The 19,827-nt window shown below is 34.8% G+C and overlaps 3 protein-coding genes, 1 long non-coding RNA gene and 1 pseudogene across 5 annotated transcripts; all 5 read right to left on the reverse strand.

The window, feature by feature from the left end:
- Positions 1–1,125: 1,125 nt before the first annotated feature.
- On the reverse strand, positions 1,126–6,753 carry LOC111286600 (110 kDa U5 small nuclear ribonucleoprotein component CLO). The gene is made up of 11 exons (XM_022876645.2): positions 6,637–6,753; positions 5,339–6,105; positions 4,928–4,996; positions 3,642–4,835; positions 3,414–3,512; positions 3,146–3,304; positions 2,919–3,004; positions 2,638–2,836; positions 2,069–2,179; positions 1,628–1,834; positions 1,126–1,507 (listed from the first exon to the last, which is right to left on the reverse strand). The coding sequence occupies exons 2-11, from the start codon at positions 6,086–6,088 to the stop codon at positions 1,409–1,411; spliced, it is 2,973 nt and encodes a 990-aa protein (XP_022732380.2). The 5' UTR covers positions 6,089–6,105; positions 6,637–6,753; the 3' UTR covers positions 1,126–1,408.
- Positions 6,754–7,017: 264 nt separating this feature from the next.
- On the reverse strand, positions 7,018–8,874 carry LOC149518370 (uncharacterized). Its single transcript, XR_016342738.1, has 4 exons — positions 8,740–8,874; positions 8,343–8,621; positions 7,708–7,857; positions 7,018–7,597 (listed from the first exon to the last, which is right to left on the reverse strand). It is a non-coding gene; the product is annotated as an uncharacterized LOC149518370 (long non-coding RNA).
- A 1,663-nt stretch (positions 8,875–10,537) lies between these two features.
- LOC111284257 (protein transport protein SEC23 D-like) lies at positions 10,538–12,978 on the reverse strand (annotated as a pseudogene). Its single transcript, XR_016342573.1, has 6 exons — positions 12,801–12,978; positions 12,583–12,648; positions 11,622–11,821; positions 11,155–11,341; positions 10,887–11,032; positions 10,538–10,810 (listed from the first exon to the last, which is right to left on the reverse strand). The product of XR_016342573.1 is annotated as a protein transport protein SEC23 D-like (transcript).
- Positions 12,979–13,120: 142 nt separating this feature from the next.
- Positions 13,121–15,417, reverse strand: LOC111286601 (putative pentatricopeptide repeat-containing protein At3g15130). Its single transcript, XM_022876646.2, has one exon. It carries the CDS (start codon positions 15,301–15,303, stop codon positions 13,534–13,536), a length of 1,770 nt encoding a protein of 589 aa, XP_022732381.1. The 5' UTR covers positions 15,304–15,417; the 3' UTR covers positions 13,121–13,533.
- A 523-nt stretch (positions 15,418–15,940) lies between these two features.
- On the reverse strand, positions 15,941–17,600 carry LOC111286380 (F-box protein At5g49610-like). Its single transcript, XM_022876305.2, has one exon. It carries the CDS (start codon positions 17,468–17,470, stop codon positions 16,325–16,327), a length of 1,146 nt encoding a protein of 381 aa, XP_022732040.1. The 5' UTR covers positions 17,471–17,600; the 3' UTR covers positions 15,941–16,324.
- Positions 17,601–19,827: the final 2,227 nt, after the last annotated feature.

The following is a 19,827-nucleotide window of genomic DNA, read 5'->3' on the forward strand; positions in this document are numbered from 1 at the left end:
TTTTGTTTAGATTGTCTTCTAATGCTTATATATAAAGATTGTCTATTCATATTCAAATAATTAATTTTAAGATCGTAGAATGCACATATATATATTATTTATTCATAAATATATTATATGTAATTATGTATAAAAAGAATTATATTATAATATAACTAATAAATTTTATAAAAGTTTTAAATTTTTAATGTGAAATAAGTAAGAAAAAAATAAAAAATAGAGATCAATATATAATTATAATACAATTAAAGAAAAAACATATTTTTATATCATATCTCATATCTTTTTGATATTTAAACAAAACTTAATAGTGTCTTATTCCAAACAATCGTAATTTATTCCTCTTCAAGTTAATTTTGTTTAAAAACATTTTTTCATACTTCTTTTATGAAAGATTATTTGTTGTAATTAATTTTTTTGTGATTTTTATTACCGAAGGTGTCATTCTACTTGATGGTTAGATAAAGAATAAATAAGTAATTATAAATGATAAAATTATTTTTTTATTTATTTTAAATGAAAAAAATAAGCTCTAATTAAAAGTTTCATTTAAAATTTTTTATTATAACTTTTCACCACATAATTTTAACTAATTCATACCTATCTCTTGTAATAATATGCAACTCAAGTTTAGAATTAAAATTTGATAACATCAATTAGTTTATAGAGAAATAATTTAACCAAAACATTAATTAGTTTAAAGCATATCATGTTAACAACATAATAACCATTAATTTATGTAAAATGAAAAAAAAAAAAAGCTAAAATCAATTTATGCAAACTATTATGATAAAAAATGCCAAACCAAAAAACAATAGGAACATTACAAGTAATAAATTAAGTGCATTGAAGACAAATGAAAGTGTTTTAAGATTGGACACTCAAATTTTATCAAAATAAACTATTGCAGGATTTTTCCTACTAAAAACCTTGAATAGAATGCCCAAAAATTGGAAAATGAATAAGCCTTATTATACAGTTGGAAGAAACAAAAGTTGGAGTTATTCCGCCTAGCAAAAATTTCCTAAACATTGCTTGCATTTAGAGGAATCATTTTTGAGTTATATAATAACATTACCACACTCGAGCTCAACTCAAAGGAAATTGACTCGACTTGAGACTATATCAAGGCAATTTTGCATGAATAATTTTTGGTTCAAAGCCATGAAACATGATACATATGATAGATTCCTACTCTCCAACCAGCAACCTGATGAAATCAGGAAACTCGAAGAGTATATCAACATTGTTAGCTTGTCAAGTTTGAGCCCAATGAAAGGTGTAAAAGGAAGATTCTAGGATGGCAGGTATATATTGAACTCTCCTAGAAAGTATATCATGTCTAAGTACTTCCGAAAAACATGGCAAACATGAATGTTATCCTGTTACACGGTACACATTGCTTCTGTCATATCATCTGCTGGTGAAGATCAGCAGCTTGCTGCGCCAGCTCCACCACCATAGCCTCATCAAAGAACTTGTTGATGCTCACATCTTCACTCATTCCCTAGAAAGTTGAACAAAAAATTTATACTCATCATTTGTGTTAGGATTTTTTTTATTCAGGCTCTTTGTCCATTTTAGAAATGGAAAGCACGCATGCAAATGTGGATAGAAGTGGCTATACCTTTCTACGCCTTGTCTTCACCATGAACTCCCTAGCAAGGTGCTGTATAGGTGCAGGTTCAAGAGGCCGCAAAACTATGCTCTTGTCTAGCGGATCTCCAGGAACGATGGCCCAGTGGTCGAATACTGAGAGACAAAAGGCTTGCCCTTGTGTGTGGTACCTTAAATCTGTCTCGAATCCAAATGATTCTATTACAGGTAAAAATGCCTATATGCGAAAAGGAATCACATCAATCTATAAGCATGTAGATGGGCTAATTAGTAAGCTATTAGGCAAATTGCATGAATGATAAAACATGCCAGAATATCACGTTCCTTGTAAATGAAATTAGGCAAACAAATTATGTAATTCATATGTTAACTACTGTCATCCCTCACATTAATAAATAAAACCACCTATCAAGCAAATATTTCTAAAGGAATTCAAGCTTAGCTTCCAAACCTTCACAATATAGGCTGGAGTTCCTGGCTGTGGCACATCAGCTGTAACATGGCCACGCCTGCGAGACAACACTGTGTAGATAGCAGAGACACAGTCGATTGGTGTTTGTATCTGATACAACCCCAAATTTAATCACATCGTAAGAAGAAGAAACAAGCTTGTCTTTTGAGGCAGTTGCATGTGATAAAAAAATATACCAAAAAGACAAAATTTTCTTTAACTTTTCCCTTTATTGGCCAAAATGGGCTAGTTTCCATGCTATGTGCCAAAAGCCATAGGAAACAGTGCAAAATGAAATTTTAAAGATTTGAAAATTATTCTCAGCTTTCATATGCTGAGGATATTACATTATGGTTACTTAGTCCTTTTATCATTAAAAAGAATGGGCGACTGCATCTGCTTTACCTTGATTTGCAATATTATCTTGTTTTGTTTCTCTCACATGTTTAATTGGGATAAACCCTTAGGTGGAAGGCAGGAGAGAGAGATTAATCCCTGGTTCAGCAGGATAAACACCCCCTCCCCCTAGAGGAATATGAGCTGGTGGGAACATAATTCAAGGAACATACCTCCACATAATATACAGGTTCCATAAGTCGTGGTGTTGCCATAAGGAAAGCTGAATAGGCTACACGTCGAGCTGTGGGGATGATCTGTCCAGATCCTCGATGCAATGATTCAGATGCAATCCTTGCATCCACTATTTTGAACTTCACATTTCTAATTGGTTCATCACAGAGAGGTCCTTCTCTAGCACCCCACTGAAATCTGCCCAGCAAAACATGAAATCCTTAATCACAGGCAGTAGATTAACTACTTAGAGGATGGGGAAAAGAAGCTATAATCTTACCCTTGGACAATAGAATCCCTGACAGAACCCAACAATACCTTGTCAACCTCAGTAGGGAGTGTATCATCTAATAAAATGTTAGGTCCCTGCAAAACAAGATTCATAACAGCAGAGGTTAATCATAGATCCCAATTATTAGGACTTGAATTCCATTTTTTCTGTCCTTTACAACCAGGAGAAAAAAAATAGAATCACCAAGTCAGGGATTAATTTAGAAACAACAAAACCTGCTTATCAGGGCCAAATGCCCAGATGGAACGTGCAGCAAGCAAATCCCAATCATATTTTGTCTTGAAGAAGTCGCCAAGTTGCTTCCGACTCCAGTCAACACTTACAACACCATTCTCAATGTCCTCTGCAAGACCTCTTTCCAATGGCTCCGCAATCTTTAAAATCATCAAAAGGTATAAGATCATACATCCAGAAAGCAAGTACTACCAGTAATTATTCCTATAGGCATCTAGTTAAAAAAAAAATTGTTGATGGCTGTTCTACCATGGTTATTTTATTTTTCTTGTTGGGTGTTTCAGCAAAGCATTTCATGGATGAAGACTCCACCACCGTTTCACAGAAAGAAACAACAGGATCTGCCACCTATATTTAGGAGAAGCACAAGAAGTGAAAGCACACATATTAACTCAAGCACAGCCCTAATAATAGAGAAATGAACTTCAGAAAGAAATAAAATTAAAATAGTACAAGGGAGTATGAGAAACTAGATACCTTAACTTCCACCTCAGAATAGAGCTCCCTAAGGTCCTTCATAATTGAGTCCAAGTACAACTCTCCAGTACCTAGTATAGTGTGCTCACCAGATTCCTCAACTTTAGTAATAGCTAGAGGATAGCTTTTGCTGATCTTCCGAAGCCCCTCCACCATTTTGGGCAACTCACTGGGATTTAATGGCTCAGTGGCTGTTTTTACAACAGGAAGGGTATTAAACTGTAAAGGCCGGAAAATGTAGACATCTTCATCAAGATCCATATTACAGAGGGTGGCAGTTTTCATAATTGAAGCATCAACACCTTCAATGAGAACCCAAGAACCAGGAGGAGCACTGCTTATGGGTATTCTATATCGAGCTTGGTAGATCCACAATTTGGTTACTTCTTTCACTGTCATGTCCTCCTCATCATCTGGTGAATAACCTTCTCCCAGTACTCTCAAAGTCTGCCCTGTTTGAATTCTACCACTGTAAACCCTACCAAAAGCATCAAAAACGCTACAATCGGACTTGGGATATAGTTTGGTTACATTAACCATAAGGGGCCCAGAAGGATCACAATCTACCATGGCCTTGTAATTCATAAAATTCTTAGGACCTGTGTATATGTGATCAACCTTCTTAGCTGCAGCATCCTTGGGAGATGGTATGTGCTGAACCAGCATATCAGTGAAGCCTGAGGCTGAACCAAAAACTGAGCTGCAAGCCAGCCTTAGCAGAGGCCTAACATTTAACTTGTAAGCAGCATTGCTAAGAGTGACACCCAACTCTGCAAGAGTTGACTCTACGCTCTTCCTATGTTCACCAATGACCTGGCTATATATCTTATATAGGGGTTCAAGCACAAATTCGACAAATGATCGTTCTCCTCCACCAGCAGGAGGTTTCCTTTTAAAAGCCCTTGTATCAGGATGATAATAAATATCTCCCCAAAGACGAGATGCAAACTTCTCAGCATCAAATGGAATTCCATGGAGTTTGACATATAATTTCGCAAATGACTGCAAAGTGAAGGACCATCCTGCACTTGCACCAGCAAAACAAACATTTCCAGCTGCAGGATCAATAACTGGAACATTACCAGCAGTTGTAGATGCGGCAGAAATGTGATTATTGATTACTTCCAAGGTATGCCTTAGTTTATGGTAAGCATCCTTGGGGGGCAACTTAAGTTCTGTTATCAGCCGGTCAACCTCAAAAAGTAAAAAGCATATGAGCACGAGCAAGATGTGGTTTCATCAAAAACTTAAAAAGATATATCAAACATAAGGTGAAAAGTGTTTACCTTGTTTATAACAACTACAATAGGTAGGCGCTCCTGTATCGCATGGCGTATAGCCCTCTCAGTGTTTACCTGTGCACAACAGGAAAGCATAAGTATCATTCTGAACTTCTCTATACATTCTACATGCAGCAGCTATATCATGTAGAAAACCCAAGTTCAACAATTGGTAAAGCAGTGGGTTTGAAAATGATTTGACTAAGCAAAGCATAATTTACCCGCAATAAATCTCAGAACATTCATTTGTTAGAGATCATATTTTACCCTTGCGTTTACCTTCAAAGATTCATAAAAACATTTCCTATTTCTAGGTATAAACTAGGCTGATCTCAAGCATAGGCATAAGCAGAAGACCAAAACAAATGGATCAATAACATATAAACTACTATAACATGCATGCAAAGATACACTTACCATCACTCCTTCAGCAGCATCAACAATCAACACAGCACCGTCAGCAAGCCTAAGAGCAGCAGTCATTTCATCAGAAAAATTCACATGACCGGGAGTGTCCATGATGTTACAGAGATAGGATTTCGAGTTACTGTCCTCAAGAACAAGTGACATTGGGATTGCCTTAATGGATATCCTTCTCTCTTGCTCATCAATTCTTGTATCAGTGTATCTCATGTGCTTCTCACTATTTTCATCAAAAGTGTTCATATGGTGGGTTTGCTCAACCAACATGTCCATAAACACTGTCTTCCCATGCTGCAAGTGTCCAACAAGGGCAACATTACGGACTAAACCTGGGTTTGACATCAAACCAATAAGAAACTGGGTCGACACATAAGTTGAAGAATCCTTAACTCCAACCTCAAACTTGATATTCTTAACAGGCTTAATAATAGGTTGCTCAAGAGGCAGCTCATCTTCATCCATAACCAGGGTCTCAACATCCTCACCATAAACCTCTTCAGCAGTTGGGTAATACTTCTTGTCCTCAGCAAGAACAATCTGATTATCCATATCAACGTCATTAGCAGCTGTAATCCATCCATTAGACGCACCATGTGGAGCCCCACCATCAGATTCTTCTCCCTCCTCTTGAGCGTGCCTATCAGGGAGGTCTTCATCTTCTTCTTCCTCGCCTTCACTCTCCTGGTCGGACTCAATCTCAGGTCCAATATAGTTCCCAAATTCATCATACAAGTTATCATCCATTGCTTAAATTCCCAAGGCTGCCCACATTGAAAAACCAATGAATTCCAAAACAAATAAATTAAATTAATAAACAAAACCAATTGATTTCCACTAATATTCGGATACAAATGGACCCAAAAGAACAAAACTTAATTACTAACCTAAACTGTTGGCATGCTTCAACACCATACGAGCAACAACAAAAAAATGTCTAATACATGGATTTGTAAGCTTATTGGCCAAATTCAGAAACAGTAAAGACTAAAATTGAAGCCCATATTCAGCCTATCTATACTCCAAACACAGAAAATTTTCTCTAACTCGATCCCGAAAACTCTTAATTATTCTATGCAATTTATGGGTTTAATTAAAGAAAGTTTCTTTTTTAGAATAAAAGCAAGAAAGGAATTCAAAATCAAGATTTTTTTCAACAGGGCAAGCCATGAAAAACAAAAACAAAAGATATGTTGAGAAGAAAAAAAAAGTAAATAATTCAAAAAATGTGTCAATCTAAATGAAGACAAAAAAAACAATATAAAGCAGGTAAAAGGAAAAAGGGAAGAAGGTACCTTGAAGCACTGAACAAGGAAGAGAAAAGAAGAAGAAGAAAATGTAAGGCAAGGGTTTACGGTGAGGTTTAGAGCGGTACTGGTAGGTTATCGAGACTTAAACAGTTAAAGCGGGGCGGAGGGTGGGGTTGGCCACGATCTTGTCGTAACAATAAAGTTGCTGCAAGCAAGCAAGCAATGGTTAAAAAATAGTAAGCTATTTGGGCTGGATTTGAGCCTGTTTCACTTGTTTTCCTCCTTTTACTCTAATCTTCTTCAGCAGGCCTTTGGGCTTAAAAAAAAAAAAAAGCATAAATCAGGTTTTTTTTTTAATTAAAAATAGAATAATGATTTGTTAAAAATCAAGCATTTAATTGAAAAAAAGGGCTGTAGACTAACTTGCACCACTCGAATCATATGTTTTTTTATGTTCTAACAAAAAGTAAAAAATAGTTTCTCAATGTCTACATTTAGGTTTTACAAATTAAACGGTATTCCTAACTGCAACCATTTTGTTTGGGGTGCAAAAGGAATTTCCTAGTGAACAAGGAAATAGATACAATGATAATAACGACGATCACTCATCTACAAAATGGTGTATAAGACACCCCCTATCTTCTTCAGCCAAACACAGCTGAACCACAAAAACAGGTAGTCCATGTCAACATTATGCCATTTCTTGTCTGCGGATTCATCTGCCTCTACCAAAATGTATAACTTTTACTTGTCCTGGGTTCTAAAAATGGTTCTCGCAAATCATAATCTTTTCTATTTCATGTACTCTTTAACACACTTTGGGTGATATCTTCAAGGAAGGATACAAAACCCATGACACTGGTTAGACCACTTCCATCAACATCCTGCTCCTCGATAAGATAGTTCTCAAACGCTGTGGCATCGTCCTGCCCCTCCCGGATAAACACAAGTTTGGGGGTAATACACCGGTCTTGCTTCAACTCGTTAATTGTAGACCGCAACAAACCTGATAAGAATGAATTGCCTTAGAAGACATCACAGCTAAAACACTTCCATTTCAACTCTTATGAAACAACATCCATGTGGGAAAGCACTGACAAGTGATTAAGAACTTACAGTTCTAGGGTGGAGGAAACGGAAGGCTAGGGTCTGCTGTAGATGAGTAAAAGACAATTAGAGTTGTAAATGCATCGAGGAAAAATATCGGACTACTGCTGGTGATCAGAGCAGCACGACTCAACAAGTGCCGTGGATAGGATTGTTTATCTGGTGTCGAATACAATGTTAGCACTGGATAGATGGCACGCTGAAGAGAACTTGGTTCCAGTGCGCCTCATACGTATGGGAAAAACATTTCAGAGTTATAATTACCGGGGGGAAAAAGCTATAAGAGTCTTGAAAGACAATCAAATTTCCATGAAAGAGGGCAGAAAATAAAATTAAAACATGTGGTCAGCTGAACTTCCAAAATAATCTGTGCTAGGATAAGTTTACATTATGGTAATGATATTAAGGATAACTTCAAGACCAAGTCCTATATTAATTAAGTGAATTTACAAGGCTCAAAAGCATGCATCTCAAAAAAATAATGCAACAGCACAATTAAAGGTGCATGCAAAGAATATGCCAAATGGAACAAATATTTATTATGCCATGTGTGTGTGTGTCCATGGTTCACATTGAATCTGTTGATTATTTAAGAAATTGTGGCATGAGAATAACCCATATCTAAAAATGTGAGCACCATATACCTGAAAAGACATTGAACATAAATCCGGTAGTCAGGGTGAACACCTTCCTCATGGAAGCGCGAAAGGGGATTTCGAAGCAAAGCAAAAACCAAGCGAGGCAAAGGTTGCAGTTGTGGGCATTGTGAGAATGCAACATCAATCTGAGCAGTGATTGAACTGCTTGCATTTTTGTATTGAATAAGTTTAAAGCTTCATTTTATTGAGCTGTGAGGATGACTAGCCAATCATGAAGCAACATCCTACCTCTCTAACTCTTTGCTCCAAAGAGGCTAATATAACCTGTAGAATCAATAATATGTATATAAACTATTAGAGATGATCCCCAGAAATAAAATGCACAAGCACACGCACAAATGTGTAGAAGACATGGAAAGAGAGACAGAGAGAGAAGGCAGACCTTGTGAACAAGTAAAGATAGAACTGCTTCAGGATCAACACCATCATAAAGTTCATTAAGATTTTGAGCAGTTCCATACTGCAGAGTTCGTATTCTAAGTCGTCGTTTAAGAGAATGCTTGCCTCTGCATAAAAATATATCATCTTAAGCCAAGCCCAAAAGTAGCTCAGAAAGCAAATTGTCAATTCAATATGCTTAATTATTTGGACTTCCAGAAGATTTTGGTATGAATGATGATAAGCCAGAATCTAAATTCCTGACCGTGCAGATGAGGCTATAGTTATTCATGTCCTCAAGAATGAAAAAATTCATTTGATTGTTAATCTTGATTTGTAGGTGAGAAATTTTTAAAAATTTTATAAACATATTAAAAAATTTTTAAAAATTTTTTAAATTTATACAAAAATTTTTCATATCAAGATTTTAAATCTCATTTGATTTTCATATTTAATTTTTTTTTAAATTAAATGAATCCAACAATGAAACTTTTTTAAAACGTGACATAATTTTCTTGAATACTCCTAAAATGAGAAAATGTTATTGAATTATTATCAACATATTAAAATAATTAAAAGATAATTTTTGATATTAAATTACTTGGTAAGTGTTTTTATGCTTTTGAATAACACAAAATTAAATTGATACAATCTTTTGGGTAAGCGAAAAGATACTATGACCTTCTTTATATAACCGTATTTTTAAATTTAGTTCTGATTTCATAAAAATAAATTTACCTTTTAAAAATACCTAAGTCAAATTTAAAATTTCTCTTTAAAATGAGACAGATTTAATTAGAGGATCAATCGTACCTAAACAAAAAAAAATTAATGACGACTCTTAACTACCTAAACAAAAAAAAATTAACGACGACTCTTAACTAAAGTCTAATTATAAATTTTCTTAACTAAAACTAATTATAAATTTACAGATTTATATGTTATAACAATGAGGAATTACTTTTTAAGATTTCATTTAGATGGAGAATAAAATTAGTTTTGAAAAGATTAAAAATAATAATAATAATAATTATTATTATTATAATAAATAAAAAATTGTAATTACGATTGAGAAAAAGTTAATAAAAAATTTATATTGAATGGATTGATTCAACAGTATAATAAATTCAATCGCACAAATTAAAAACTACAATGAAATTCAAACGTAGGCTAAATCTATATTAGATTTGTGGACTAGCTAGTGGCATCAGATTCTAATAAATGAATAATGGAATTTTGGATTCACAATTAATTAGTCATTAAGATCATTGAAAATTGGAGGGTCATTTCTCATTTGAGACCCAGATTATTTAGGTGAGTTTGGACTCGTCCAGAGGTTTCCTGCACCAGCAAAGTTGGATTGATAATACCCGTGTGGTATACTTGCTTGGGTTTTGACACCGAATTAAGTTGTGGCCATGTGCAAATATTGGTGGTGGATGAATTTTTTTTAAGCACCGAATCCATTTTGATAATTGCATGCTTGAATATTTATACCCTGCAGATCTTATTATGACATAAGTGAACCTTCTGGATAATCCACATTTTAGATAACAGTGTAAGAAAGTTTGAAACACAAACGAGGAAAGCACTTATAGAATGGCCAGGCTTGAATTCAGAAGAAATCCTCAATCTTAGTACACAATTAAAAGCATATGGTCGACTTAGCATTCGATACCCGCAAATAAAAAACTGAAATGGAGTATACATGTCATTAACTCAAGTAGATATGAAGTGTTCAAATAAAAATAAGCACTAAATGTCATCTTTAAAAAAAGAATAAACTAAAAGTGTATTTAGCCTGAAAGAAACTACAAGAAATAATAATTATAATATACTTTTGTTATGCCATTAACCAATACAGCGTCATTTTAGTCCATTAAAACCCTATGTAAGAATTAGAGGAGCTTATAGTACTTACATGTCCTGAGGAAGTGTTGAATCATCTGTACTTGAATATAGGAACAGAAAGCCACCACCTTCTAAGCTAAGAAATTTAGTGAAGCCAAATCTATATACTCATTTGTAACAACAAAAATGTCCACGCATACACCTGCTTGAACAGCCACAGCAGCCTATAAAATATGTCAATGCTAAATTTCTAATCCACACAACTAAGATTAGATAAAACAAAAGTCAATTGAAATCTACCAGATCTTTGTAGAATGGTGTCTGCCCAGGAAGTAAAGCACGGTCTGCATCCTCTCCTTTACTAGCATATTGCTCACCATACCTTCTTGTATCTAGTTGCCCAGGTCCTTAATCGGGAGGACCAGAGAGAGAGGAAAAGACTCTAGCTGCAGTAATGTTCAGAGAAGACAACACCATGTAGCACATTATTTAGAAATATATGATGACAAAAATAAACGAGGGAAAGACATTTGCAAAATCAGAAGAACCTATATGGCTTCTCACAAACCTAATGCAAATGTATTTCCATATTGTGACCCAAGGTAATTGCAAAGACCTTCCATTGCCACACCAAAACCTCGACCACCCATCAACACACCATCTAACCCTTCACCTGCACTTGCAGTTCTCTCCCATGAAGTAGTTGGTCTGAGTGTTTCAAGTGCAGTTGCGATATGATCCTTACAAGTTTCAACCTGTATAGGTCATTGATTTTTAGAAGATCAGTACACAACCAATACAAAATTACGTACTTGATTTGATTGATATAAACGAGGAGACACTACAATACCATAAATGAAAGACTCAATCAACAAGGGTTATTCCAGATACAAAAAGATATACCTATTCACGCCCCTCCTATACTATTCTTATAAAATAATTATTCCATTCCATAAATCAAAACGTGCTGTATGCTGTATGGAAGGCAACGGCTGAGGATAAAAATGAAGGAAACAAGAAATTAAGAATACATACTGGAGCCAAGAATTGTAACAAAGGCATGGCATCTTCAAGCTCAATTGGTAAGGTTCCCTCTGTATCTTGAGGGATAAAAACATTCTTTAGAACAGGTATAGGCCCTTGAACATCATATAATCCGAATTTGTGGCTGAAAGTGGCAAGGCCAAAAAGTGACCCAGGTGCAAGAGCCGCAATGGAAATGAAAATGAACCAAAAGAATCAACTTTCCAAGGAAAAAAATTAAAGAAGAAACAGAATCAATGAATTATTTTATCCAGCAATAAGGAACCTTCCAATGCTGCCTGCAATGTATTTTTAGTAAGCTCCAAAAATTCTTATGAAGCTGCAAATAGAAAAGAAACAGTATATAAGCCCATGTAGGTTAAAGTATAGAAACAAGAACATAAAGAGATAACAATCATGCATTGTATCTGCTAAAACATTATGAGAAGAACTGAGTCAAAGACCAACTACGTTATTAACTCGGTACTTTTTTTTTTTTTTCAGAACATCTTACTATGAGCAACATAAACACATATTTTTCTCCCACATCAAACGTAAAATAAAACTGATTAGCAAAATGCAATCTTCAACAAAATTAACTGCCAACAACTACTCGGCATCCCCATATGGCCATATTCATATTTACTATCATACATGCATGAACTCCACATGTGAAGTATGAGGGTCAAGAGCTAGAATAAGAAAAAAAAAAAAGGGCATGATACACAGAAACATGAGTATATCCAAGAGTCTAAAGGTGCCTCAACACTTTGTCCCTATAACCCATTACATTCAATGTACTTTGCCAGTATCTAATAAAATCTAGTACTTTTCCCCTCCTAAATTGGTCTTAACTGTATAATAGTGTACATCCAATACTTAAAATTCTGTAAGTATTTTAATCATTGAAGATTATCCAACTCAAGGAAATTAATAACAACAAAATAAAAATCTAAGTAAACGAGGATCTAACATGACAAATCAATAGCCGCAACATACACCGAACGAGCATGCAACGTTTCCTCCTCCGATCCTTCCACTACATAGAAATAAGAAAAACAAAATGATTTGGTATATAAAAAGGAAAATTTTCATTATCCCTCACTCTCCTCCTCATTTTTCTCACCAACCAAATTACAGTTGCAAGGCAACTCGAGATCGATAAACAACGACATCATTTCGGCACATTACTGAGGATAAGAGTATCTGGCGATGGATTAAGAAGAGAGGCCGTTGAGTGTGCCGCAAAGAGAGCAATTCCAGGCCCATTGGTCGAGGTCGCAATAGGTGTTGAAGTAAGCGTAGCAATTCTCGCATCGAGGTAAAAGATGCCCGTCCGATCCATAGACCGGCGCTTGACCGTTCTCATCTTTGGCCGCGAATGGCGTTACGGTTAATCCCCATGGAACGCCGGAATCTTCTTGGGCGTCGGAGTTAATCGGGAATCGTGACACCGTCGCACGAACCGCCACGCCTTTTTTTTTCCTTTTTTTTTTATAATTTTTATCGGAAAATGATGTGATCGTTTAGCTGATGTAGGCTGGCTAGTAGATAGTGAGAGAGGAGGGGGGAATGAGTGCTGTGGCGTATGTTAGCAAAACTGATACTCGTGGGGATAGCCAATAAGAAACTTAGAATATACCACGTCGGGTTTGGTTGATGGCGTTAATAAGCCGTAAAACCATTTCCAAATCGAGCTGCTGCTACGAGCATGAAATTGACCACGAATTTCATCATCCTCACGAAAAGATTGCTTCACCAAAAAATGCAATGCAAGATTTTATTTTTTTTTTCTTCTACAAAACTTTTTTCCTTTTGCACCAGTTATTTGGTGAGCCTCTCTGGTTTTAGATTCCATAATTTAAAGTACTTCATCTATCTATAGAATAAAAACTCAAATAATCAGACTTCAAGAAAGTAAATACTAGGGTGCCGGAGGTACTAAGCAGTCCTTTTCTATTTTGATCCAACTGGATCCAGGTACTTTCTTTACATCCCTAGTCTCCATTAGTTCTCTCAACTTTCCCACATCATCCCAGTTGTTGAATCCAGCAAACATGTTTGATAACAACACATAACTTGAAGGATCTTTCCTGTCTAGATTTATTGCATGCTCTGCTGCCCGCTTCCCAGTTTCAATATCCCCTTGAATTTGACAAGCACTAAGCAAAGTTTGCCAAACTGGTGCACCTGGCTGAAACGGCATTGACAAGATTAATTCTTCAGCTTCTTTAATATGTCCAGCACGGCCAAGTATATGTACCATATATACATAATGATCTTCACCAGGGGAGATTCCATGGTCAACGGTCATGGATGAGAAATATTTCCACGCTTCATCGGTAAACATTCCTTGGCTACATGCATAAAGCACACAAACAAAGGTAATATAATTCGGTTTTATACCCTTAACAATCATCTCATCAAAAATCTTAAGAGCTTCTCTAGCTTGACCATTTTGGGCACACCCCATTATCATTGTCGTCCATGAAACAATAGAACGATCATCCATTGCCTTAAAAACGCCCCATGCACCATCCATGGAACCGCATTTTGCATACATATCAATCAATGCATTATCCACACAAACATCAATCTCAACTCCAAGTTTGATTCTTAACCCATGAGCTTTCTTCCCTTCTTCCAGCAGAGCCAAATTAGCACAAGCATTGAAAAAAGTGGCAAGAGTAAACTTATTGGGTTTTACGCTCATCATCCTCATTTCTCCAATAACTTCCAATGCCTTTGCAGGCTCCCCATACTCTAACCATCCAGCCGCCATTTGTGTCCAAGAACAGACATCTTTTTCACCCATTTCATTGAAAGCTTTCAAACCATCAAAAAGCCTTTGATTCTTTAAATACATATCAACCAAAGAGTTCCCAACACATATTTCACTACCATGACCAGACTTAACAAGTTGGCCATGCACTTGTAAACCCATGTTTAAATCACCAAAAGAAGCCAACCCAGTTAAAACACTTGCAAAACTAAAGCAATCAGGTTTCACTCCATTATTCATTTGAACCCAAAACTTAGGCAAACCCAAACAAGAACTTTCCAAGTAACCATTTAACATAACATTCCAAGTCACAATATCTTTATTTAAACACTTCTCAAAAACCTCCAAAGCTTCCTCTCTTTTCCCATGTCTCATCAAAGCTGTCAAAAAAGCATTGACTAAAAACACGTTTGACCCAAACCCCAAACGTAGAACGACAGCGTAAACTTGGTAAGCTAAAGCTAAATTTTCGTGCAAAGAACAAGCTTGAAGAACACCAACAAATGTGAACTCATTAGGCTTTGAAGTTCCATCCTTTAGCATGTAAACAAACAAAGAGAGAGCTTGATTGAAAAACCCATGTTGGGTAAAGCCAGAAACCATGGCTGACCATGAAACGACATTGCGTTGAGGCATTTCATCGAACAGCTTGTGGCCGTTGAAGAGGTCTCCGCATTTCATGTACATGTTGAGGATATGGTTTTGGAGATAAAGGGAATGTGGGATTGAGCCTTTGATGAATTTTGCATGGATTGCTTTTCCATCAAGTAAGTTTGAGGTTTGGGCGCATGAAGTTAAGAATTTGGAGCAAAGGTTTTCTTCTAAGGTTGAGAAATGGGTATGGAAAGTTGCAATGGTGGAAAAATAACATAGAGGCTTGGTATTGGAGCTGCGTTGGACAAGGCGAAACATTTACTATTTGCTAACATTAATTTTGAGTTCAATTATGAACTTGGTAGTAAGATTGGTTTGGTCCAAAAACTTCTTTAAAACGTCAAATAGTTTTTTTTTGTTTTTGGTCAAATGAAAAATGGAACGGCAAAATATCTATAGAATTCAAAAAGAAAATTCATATTGAATTTTTAAGAGTCTTGAATTTTGTTCCATACATTTCCTTTTTAAACCAATTTAAATAAATTTATTTAAATTAAATTTAGTACATTTATAAAAAATTACTTCTCATAATTTTTTAATAAATTTGAATCTAAGTAACAAAAAAATATAATGTTCTCTTTGTCACTTAAACCAAACATGACTAAAATATTAAAAATATCCTTAAATTATTTTTCTTTTTTTAAATATATTTTTATATTTTTATTATATTTAAATAACATCTGCATCTTTTGATTTGTATCCAAATAAATTTTTATTTTAAATGAAAAAATTATTTATATTAAAAATTTATTTAGATATAAATTAAAAGCTTATTTAAATATAAATTAAAAATTAAAAATTTATTTGGATGTAAATAAAAGATTAGAAGTTTATTTGAATGTAATAAAAATATAAAAATTTATCTAAATAAAATTGTAAAATTAAAAGGCTCTTTTATTATTTTAACCAACAAACATCCATGGGTAATATACGTGGTTTTTGTAAATTAGAAGTATTTCACGAAGGAATGAATGAATAGAAGAACAAATGCAAGTTGGGGAATTCAACTTGTAAATAATTATTAAAAAAAAAAACGTAGCACATCCCTCACAAATCCAATTTCATAAACTGGCATCCAATGCTGTGGGGATGAATACGACCACCAGATTAAGCATAAACAAACACGTATTCAACAGAAGATGTGAAAGGACAAAAATGAGGTAACAGCAGCCTCTACTGCAAACCATACTTCCCATGTCAATTTCAAAATGTTAGTCTGAGTTTACTTCCTGAACTTTTGATTGTGTTTGCTTCCCAGAAAGAAGAGAAAAAGGGTCTCTTAAGCCTGATTTAGGGGAACCAAACTCAAGGAATAAGGAAGCACCGTGCCAAAGATGGAGCTGGTCCCCAACTTGGAAACAAAGCAAACTATCTGCATCTTGTTTGTCTCAATATTATACAGCATGATCTTTCGAGAAACCCTCATCAATAAATACCCATCTTTGAAGGCCAAGGGATCAACCCATGGTTCCATGTTAACTTCTAACCTTTGTGTTACTCTCTCACGCAGATTGTAAAGGAACTGTGAATGTTGCTCTTCCATTTCCTCCAGAGTTTTAGAGAGCTTCAGCGACCACCTGGATTCAAAGTAATCCTCAAGAAACCACACTTGAAATCCATATTGAGAAACCAAAATGTAATGCAGCCTGCCATCAGAATCACCAATACATGCTTCAGGAATGCTCCTGAACTCATTGGATGGAAGTGGAACAGATACCAACCATGATAGTTCATTCTCCACATGAAAGGTCAGCACTTCATCGCCATCAGTTAACCAGTGCAAAACCCCTCCCGCAAAGATGCCTTTGTTCTTGTGCAGATTGTTATTGCACTTGCAGGTTTCCTCTGATTTCTTCCAGGCCCCTGAATCCGAAGAGTATACTTCGAATGAGAAGCACAAGGCGTTTATGTCAGTTTCAAATTGCTTCACTCTTATCAATTTGAACATGGTTGATGTGCCTATGAGATCTCGGCATGGGTCAAATGCCAAAGCAAAGCTGTTTTCTTTGTTAGGTGCATCCCATTTTAGCTTTATCCAATTATTGTTCAAGGGGTTGCAGATGTATATGCAAGGGTCTTCAAAAGGGGAGCAACTGCGACAGCACACCAAACCATTGCATGATGCGAGCAATACAACAGGTTCAGGAAGGAAGTTAAATACCGTCTGATGCAGATCAACATCTTGCTTTTCAACATGAATGTAGCTTATAGTCGTGATGTCATCATTGCACCATTCGTACTTTTGTTGGAAGAAGAAGCCTGATAGTGGTTCTCTCTTTTGTGATTGAACCTTCATGAAAATGGGGTCAGAGATAAGGCGGTTCCACCCTTTAGAAACACACTTCAATCTTGGCATATACTTTGTTGGCAACCGAGACAGCACATCAAAGGAAATGTCATTGTTTGGATCTCCTAAATTACCCATTTCCTAAAACACAAATTCATGGAATTCACATGCTGTTTTGCAAAACATTGAATAGAGAATGGAAAAAGGAAAGCAATGAAAAAATAAGTTTCAAGTTTAAACTTTAAACAGCAATCCAATTGATAATTAATATTGCACTAAGAAACAACAACACTTTGATTTAGAAACTTAGTTCAATTAGTTCATGCAGTTATTCTGTGACATCCAATAAGTTTGAGATTCTAATCTTAGCATTTTTAATCCTTTTTCTTATCCTAAAGTTGGGGCTTCGGCTTCGTTTATACCCAAAAAAAAAAAAAACAACACTTTTCTTAGAGCATCCTTACAAACAATTCCTACGATCTAATTCATTTTATCCAACTTATTAGCAACCAAATAAGTAAAACAGAGAATCAAGCATTATGCAGTAGATATGGAAACAATAACAACAACAACCAGATTTTGTATTCACAAATCAAATTCATCAATTATGACAACCACAATAGAAGCTAAAACACGACAATAGATTAAGTAATTCCACCCAAGCCATTCTTGCTAGAACCAGACATTTAAAGAGGATGAAAACGTTTTACTAGTTTCTTTTACCATCCCATGCATACATCAAATAGAAAGACAGCAAAGCACATGCAATAACTCTGAAACTAGCAACCGGTATCGATGTAATTCGTTTTGAAAAGGGCAAAAAGCTTGGAGAAGGTTACTTAATATTGCTCACTAACCATCCCATGCATACATCAAATAGAAAGACAACAAAGCACATGCAATAACTCTGAAACCAGAAGCCGGTATCGATGTAATTCGTTTTGAAAAGGGCAAAAGGCTTACGGCTAAGTGGAGCTAATATTTGAACAAAAAGCTAATGAACTAGTTTGAGTCAGCTTTCTCCCCTGCCACCACACTATATTACATACTGTTTCCATCACATTCATAATCAAATTATATCAAACTTTTAGCTCTAAAAGACATAGTAAAATAAAAAAATTTTAAAAAAAAAGTTCAAAGCTTTATCAATAGTCTGCATCAGAAAATAGTGAAGGTTAGAAAGAAGATCAAACTCTTTGGGGGACGAAAGATATGTAGCTAATTACTCTAAGTAGCATTAACAAGTTAACCACAAAAAAACCAACCCATCACTAAAAACATGCATGAAAGTTCTTTAAAAGCAATATAATATAATATAATATGGTATTTTGTCAATGAAAACTAAGAACTTGAGGAAAAAGATACTAGCTTTACCTGGAAAAAGAGACGAAATATGTAGCTATCTGCAACTCAACTAAAAAAGTCCTTTTTTTAAGAAAAATCGCAGAAGCCCAAATGCAAGGAAAAGTAAAAAGCTTTAGTATGGATTTTATGGAACAAAGAAGCAAAAAAACAAAAAGGGATATGTAGGCAAGCAGGAATCGTCGATACAGTAAAAACACTAGAAATAGCATTCTAAGCGTGAATCAAACAAAAAAAAAAAGACAACTTTGGACAACAATGTTAACGTTTCTTACCTTGAAGGAAGAAAAACTCTAGTTTTTTCGCTTTGTAAAGTTCAGATTTTTACTTCATGGAAAAGAAAGGAAAAGGAAAGAAAAGGATATGAAAGATAAAACAAAAAGTGTACCGGGAGCTCAAAAGTCAGCAGAGTGCCAGCACAGAACCGTATCAAGGGACTTTGTTTCTTTTAATGACTTAAATCAAACGGTTCACACGGTGATGAAATCCCAAGTGGTCTCATCAGGAGGGAATGCACGTGATTACAGGCTGATTAGCGATCAATACTACGAGATGTGTAGGAATACAAATGTTGTATTAGTATTTGTAAATTGTTTAGATTCGATCAGAATAAAATTTAAATTTAATTAAATTATTATTGAATTGAGTTTAAGTTTGAGTAATTTGATTCATTGATTGAATCAAATTCAAATATTTTTATATTCAACTTGAGTAATTCGTAAATTTAATTGAATTTTTATATTTAAATATATTTTTATTATTTTATTAATAAAATAATTTAAACTCGAGTTCGAGTACAAATAATTTAACTTTTATATAATATAAAAATCAAATTTATTTTTACATATTAATCGAGTATAATCAAATGAATTCGAGTAATTCAAATTTTATCTCAAATTAAATTCGAGTTAAAAAAATAAAATTCAATTGAATTCAAGTTAAGTTTTGACCATCAAATTTTGAATTAAGTTTGAATTCGAACTTAATATTATATCAACTCAATTTCGATCGATTATATCCTTAAAAACGTATATGTAGTGTTTTACATTAACGGTGGAAACTAACAAAATTTTTTATTATTTATATACGTGTTTGATTTTTGTTTATTTATTAAATTTAATAAATAATTTTAA

The sequence above is a fragment of the Durio zibethinus genome, chromosome 6 (assembly GCF_047325235.1).
Source record: "Durio zibethinus cultivar Kanyao isolate XHJ-2024 chromosome 6, ASM4732523v1, whole genome shotgun sequence".
Taxonomy (NCBI): Eukaryota; Viridiplantae; Streptophyta; class Magnoliopsida; order Malvales; family Malvaceae; genus Durio; species Durio zibethinus.

Bases quoted from the DNA above. Each gene is read 5' to 3' on its own strand.
- LOC111286600 (XM_022876645.2), bottom strand. From the start codon at position 6,088: ATGGATGATAACTTGTATGATGAATTTGGGAACTATATTGGACCTGAG. The intron at 4,997-5,338 runs GTAAGTGTATCT...TGTTGTGCACAG, and splicing joins ATGCTGCTGAAGGAGTGATG to GTAAACACTGAGAGGGCTAT. The intron at 4,836-4,927 runs GTAAACACTTTT...TTACTTTTTGAG, and splicing joins TTGTAGTTGTTATAAACAAG to GTTGACCGGCTGATAACAGA.
- LOC111286601 (XM_022876646.2), bottom strand. From the start codon at position 15,303: ATGTTTCGCCTTGTCCAACGCAGCTCCAATACCAAGCCTCTATGTTAT.
- LOC111286380 (XM_022876305.2), bottom strand. From the start codon at position 17,470: ATGGGTAATTTAGGAGATCCAAACAATGACATTTCCTTTGATGTGCTG.